Source organism: Magnolia sinica, chromosome 16, assembly GCF_029962835.1.
Source record: "Magnolia sinica isolate HGM2019 chromosome 16, MsV1, whole genome shotgun sequence".
Lineage (NCBI taxonomy): Eukaryota > Viridiplantae > Streptophyta > Magnoliopsida > Magnoliales > Magnoliaceae > Magnolia > Magnolia sinica.
The window spans coordinates 3,747,922-3,753,347 of NC_080588.1; the positions used below are offsets into that span (position 1 = coordinate 3,747,922).

Consider the following 5,426-nt stretch of genomic DNA (forward strand, 5'->3'; position numbering starts at 1 on the left):
TCTACCTGTCCAGTCTCTGATTCAAAATACCTGTGTTGCTCACACGATTAGTTGATGAGTGCCATGGTTTTTTTTTTTTTTTTTAAATTATTATTATTATTATTATTTTTGGGGCCAGGTGATCTTCCATGTGTCCCACCATTTGCATGGCTGAGATGTCCTCTACACGTCTGGCAAGTAAGATGGTTTATTGCTTAGCTAAACAGGCAGCATGCTGTAGGTGATCGACGTGATGCGGATTGTTACGAATGCCTGATGAAAATGATTCTTCGACATCATAAGCAATCTATGATGGGCCCTAACAAATAGATGGATCAAATTTTTATTGGACCTATTTTGTGTAAATAATCTTGACCGTCCATAGTAATAAAGACCATTGATCAAATTGTTAATATTTCTCAGATAAGTGTGATGGTTCAGGTAGCCCATGGAATGTGCACTGGACCTAACCAATAGTCTAGATTAATGGATTGTATCGTTTGAGTATCCCATTGCAACTAAGAGCACCATAACTTAGTTTTTTGGATCAGCTACTATTGCATGGCAATGGGAACCATTAAATACATAGTAGAAAAATGCAAATATTTTAAAATTTACATTAAACACTTCATACTAGAAAACAAGTGCCCTAGGCTAAATTTACTATTTTGTATCTTAATTTGAAAGACCTGATGGGACCATCATCTTACGGTTGAGATCATATGCCTTCAATGCAATTAGTCAAATACTTAAAAATGCTCAGAAAAGGATTAAATTGGGCCTTCAATGCAAAAATACTTAGATGATTTTAACAGGTCTGATTTAAATTATATATATATATATATGGGAAAAGGTACTATACGCTCGACCTTACCGTAGCCTTCCGTAAGGTCGAGCGTTGTCATTCTGCTGGCCGTCGGATGCTGAAATTTAAAATCAACGGCTATCCTCAAGATGGGATTTCCAGGAGAGAGACCGGTTGTTCCAGTTACATTTGAGTCCCTAGCCGTGCAACCTTCTCTCTCTAGCCCTCGATACCTACCAACAGCCACACCCCGTGCAGCCCTCTCTCTCCCTCAATCCCTACCACCAGCCACGTCCTTGTGCAGCCCTCTCTCTCCCTCAATCCCGACCACCAGCAACGTTCGCCTCCACCTATCTCTCTCTCCTTCTCTCCCTCAATCTGTACCAGCAGCCGAGACCGCCTCCACCTCTCTCTCCCTCATTCCCTACTACCACGCTGTGCAGCCTTGGATTGAGCATTACAAGTAAGGCCCCTACCACCACGCTGTGCAGCCTCGGATTGTGTGTTACAGGTAAGGCCTCTGTTTTTTGGGTTTTTTTTTTTCCAGATTGAGATGCTCTGGATCAGGTTCTGGGTCTGGGCATGGATCAGACTCTGGCTCTGGATCCAGGTTCTGGGTTTCTGGGCATGGATCAGACTGTCTCTGGATCAGATTGAGATGCTCTGGATGGGGGATGCCCCAAAAATCTTCGGGGTTGGAGGATCTTCATCCATTCTTTCAATAGTTACACTTAACCGTTTATTTGTAGGCCTTTGATCAAAGAGTTAGGATCTTGCAGCCTGAGAGATTTGAGGCCTCCTATCCACAGAGTGCTTACAACGTAAGCACTCGTAGACCCCACATGTCTGGGTTGCTGCACCTCAACAAACTGTATGTTTGTTGAAGTTCAGTATCCTATGATTCCTGACTACAAATGCTTATTGTGAAATGTTTCTGAGTTTCAATTTGATGGTAGCATTTATGAGTTTTCATCAGGTAGCAAGTTACTGAAATTGATTTGCTCATCCATCTCTTTAATCAAATTAATCTTAGTAGAAGAAAGTTTCTATTGGCCTAAGATGCGTGGAGACGTCTCCAAGCATTTGGAGAGGTGCACAAAATACTAGTCTGTATACACTCAGATTTCAAGGAGTGGAGAGCCATAATCAATTTTGCATTTTCTTCATTGCATTGTGCTTCGCCAACCATGTGACCATTCAGCTTGGTCACTACATCCAAGTGCTTCATAACATGTATGCATGTTTCTTTCTGTTTTTTTTATTTTTATTTTTTTATATCATTTCACAGCAACGTTTAGATCTAAATGCTGTTGACAGTTTTACAGGACCTAAAATCTAAATAAAAATGCAAGGCGTGAGTTCTCAAGTGCTTCATCAGTGAATTCTCCATGTTTGATGTTGGGCCTTAGATAGTTAAGCCATCTCAATCCATCTCAACAACTCTTCCCACATCTCTTCAGACTAGCTTTGTGAGGGAGAGCAATCCAATTCCCACCAGTGCCATGTTTCTCAATGAAATCTTTGAGCTTGCAGTCTTCTTTCGGAGACCATGGCCCTTTTTTCACATTTGCCTTGTCACAGCAAGGAGCCCTTCCCATATCTGGGATTTCCTTTTCTTTCTTTCTGGTTCTGTGTTCTTCTTGATGGGATGAAAACAACACTTCAGAGGGAACTGAGATCTTTCCAAATGGGTTGGTTGGGTTTTTAATTTATGTTTTTTTACTTTCCTTTGCCTACAAGAGAGTCACCGAATTTCGAGATTGTTTCCAATTGATTACCCCACAGTTCTTGCTTGGAACAGCCCATATAATGAAGCAGCCGTTGTTTCAGCAAGTTTGCACAGCAGCCTTTAATGGTTGTGATGACAAAGGAAAGGGTTACATCACAAGGCAACAGGTAACATCTGCTCTGTTGTTTTCCCGTAACAAGCTTTTTCCCTTTTTTGCCCCCTTGTCTCTGATCCTATTGTGTGCACATTTAGGAGATGCCATCCATTCTGCAATGCCGAGCATGAATGACAATAATGGAAGTATGCGCAGAAGCAACTGCTCCTATATATATTCCACCATCCCTGTTTGGGTTCTGAAACAATTGTTCATGGATGCAGGTATCTGAGCTATTCAACTTGTTTGACAGTGACAATGACGGTGCTATTCGTTCCGACAATTTCAAGGCCTGCCTAAGAAGGAACCCCCTGCTTGTTGCGCTCTTTGCTTCTAATTCGATGCATTGTGGCTTGATAGAAGGTGGAAAGCTAGTGATTGCATGATGATTAAATGGGTATATTAAAGTCCCTGTGAAATGCTCGATGATTGGCTTCTAATTCAACGTTGTGTGACTTACAATAGGTGGGAAACTAGAGGTTGTATGATGAACATATGGGAATATGATTAAATGAAATGATCGATGTTTGGCTTATCTTGAAATGAAAGTCCTTTAACAAGGCTATTGCTTTAGATAATTTTTATTTTATTTTCATAACCAAAAAACAAAAGCTGATTGGAAATTCACACAAATGATGATTGCTTAGGTGATGTTCTTATCATGTATTACAACAAATTGGCCAAAAATGGGAGGGAAATACATCATATACAAATGCTTTCTCTACATTACAGCACACTTGTCTTTAGTTTTGGATTCCGGCTTCGATGAAGAGCTATTGCTGCTCCTTGGCCCCTGCAAGAAACAAACATCTCTTGTAAAAACAACACATTTGTGGTTACATTGCAGTGAAGTTACATTAAATATGGGTGAGAGAGGATTCTTGCAGAATAATTCTACAACAGGCCTGAGATGGCTTTATGCAAGGAAGCGAAAAGAATAGTACACAGCATGTAGCCCAAAGCAAAGCGTGCATGTTACAACTCATGGTCATGCTAACATAACAAAGAATTTCTTGCATAGCAGCTCTGTATTGCAGCAGCAAGCATAGCAAATTAAGATAGCAATGTTCATTCCAGGCTTCTTTCTTTTAAAAAAATAAATAAATTTATAAATCCTTCACATGATAAAGGATGCATGTATGATTTCATGACTCCTTTAAATGGAATAAGCATTCAACCTGTCCCAGGATTGAAAACCAGACTCCCATGGTTGCAGATTATATGGCCGAAGATCTATCATTGCAGATGAAACAATCAAGTAACGGTACATCTTTTAACATAGAAGATTAAAAAAAAAAATTAATGAAAGGAAAAAACAAAAGTTTAAGAGAGAGAGAGAGAGAGAGAGAAAGAGAGAGAGAGAGAGAGAGAGAGAGCTTGACAGGCATCTCTACAAACCACTCAAGAAATAGGCATATCCAACCACCACTTGCAACCTTGCCTTAAGAAACACCTTCTGGAAAACTACTTACAAAATGTTCTATTGTAGTGGCCCACTATGTTCAACTTGTCCCATTTTGGGATTTGATTCCCGATCACATGGATCTCATTTTGGCCAAAGTAAAATATCATTTTTCTAGAAATATGTATAGTTTAGAAATTTAAAGTGGTGGCCCCCAACATATCATGTACGTGGGGCCCACTATGGACGCCCAAAGGTGCCCTAAAAATATGAAACCAAAAACACAATTTATGCAACAGATTGTATTAACTTACACTAACAGAAAAAGTGTAAAACCTACGGATAAAGGCCGTGGCTAAATAAATATTACTATGGTAATCGTCCGTAGCACACTGGTAACAATTGGCACCGTGTCATAGGTCTTAAAGATATGGCTACGAATAAATCATATGAGTTAAATCCGTAGCTATACTTTCCATAACTCAAAAGACATATAGCTACGGATTATATTTGTATTTAATCGTAGATAGGCTGAAGTCAGCAACAGCTACAGTTTCAAGATAAAAAGCTACGGTTAATAGCTGTAGCAATAGCCTATATATATATATATGTGTATATATGTGTGTGTGTGTGTGTGTGTGTGTGTGTGTGTGTGTGTGTATAAAGAAAAGAAATTATAATAATGCTATTTCTTACCATTGTAGTACATGCCCTGATATAAATTATAATAATGTCTCTCATATACTAACAATAACCAATTTCACTAAGAGATGAATGATATAGTTTAGAAAACGACACTAAGTTACCTGAAACCAAGGTTTTGACGTAGTTTCTTAAGTTGATTTTCCGCTTTTTCCTGGATAACATGAAATGGGCATAAGTACTTGGATGAAGACCATCCATCCACCAAACTTGAAAACTCACAGATCTGCCTTGTAAGTCTAACACACCATTCCTACCTGAATTACAACATTAGTTTAAACATTTTGTGTTTCTGATTTACTGTTTTCATTGGTTGGATAGGGCGAACAGCCTCTAGCACAAGTGGCGAATGTGCCAGCTGCTGCAGAGCAGGGCCAAGCTGCTACTCCAGCAGGAGCAACTGCATCCCCAGACCAGAACTCACACAATGGAATGAGTTACTTGATTGTTTGGAGCTCCGCCGACTGTTGGTGTGACCTGCTGAACAATAGACTGACCATTGACAGCTAAAAATAAAGAAGGCTGTTGTTTTTGCTGCTCTTGATAAAAGATGGAAGTAAGAACCCCTTGCATACATGTCATTCAAAACATAAGACTAGTGGAAACATGAGAGAGAGAGAGAGAGAGAGAGAGAGAGAGAGAGAGAGAGAGAGAG

The 5,426-nt window shown here is 39.6% G+C and overlaps 1 protein-coding gene and 1 long non-coding RNA gene across 4 annotated transcripts; one reads left to right on the forward strand and one right to left on the reverse strand.

Moving 5' to 3' along the window:
* The first annotated feature begins 1,253 nt into the window (after positions 1 to 1,253).
* Positions 1,254 to 3,202, forward strand: LOC131229614 (lysophospholipid acyltransferase LPEAT2-like). 3 transcript variants are annotated; one of them, XR_009163484.1, is made up of 2 exons: positions 1,254 to 1,295; positions 2,892 to 3,202. XR_009163484.1 is itself a non-coding variant. In XM_058225609.1 (2 exons), exons 1-2 carry the CDS (start codon positions 2,594 to 2,596, stop codon positions 3,051 to 3,053), a joined length of 249 nt encoding a protein of 82 aa, XP_058081592.1. In that variant the 5' UTR covers positions 2,541 to 2,593; the 3' UTR covers positions 3,054 to 3,202. The 3 variants fall into 3 exon arrangements, 1 of the variants encoding a protein (XP_058081592.1); XR_009163483.1 differs by lacking the exon at positions 1,254 to 1,295 and adding an exon at positions 2,541 to 2,813; XM_058225609.1 differs by lacking the exon at positions 1,254 to 1,295 and adding an exon at positions 2,541 to 2,680.
* Positions 3,203 to 3,280: 78 nt separating this feature from the next.
* On the reverse strand, positions 3,281 to 5,181 carry LOC131229615 (uncharacterized). The gene is made up of 2 exons (XR_009163485.1): positions 4,876 to 5,181; positions 3,281 to 3,460 (listed from the first exon to the last, which is right to left on the reverse strand). It is a non-coding gene; the product is annotated as an uncharacterized LOC131229615 (long non-coding RNA).
* Between the last annotated feature and the right edge of the window lie 245 nt (positions 5,182 to 5,426).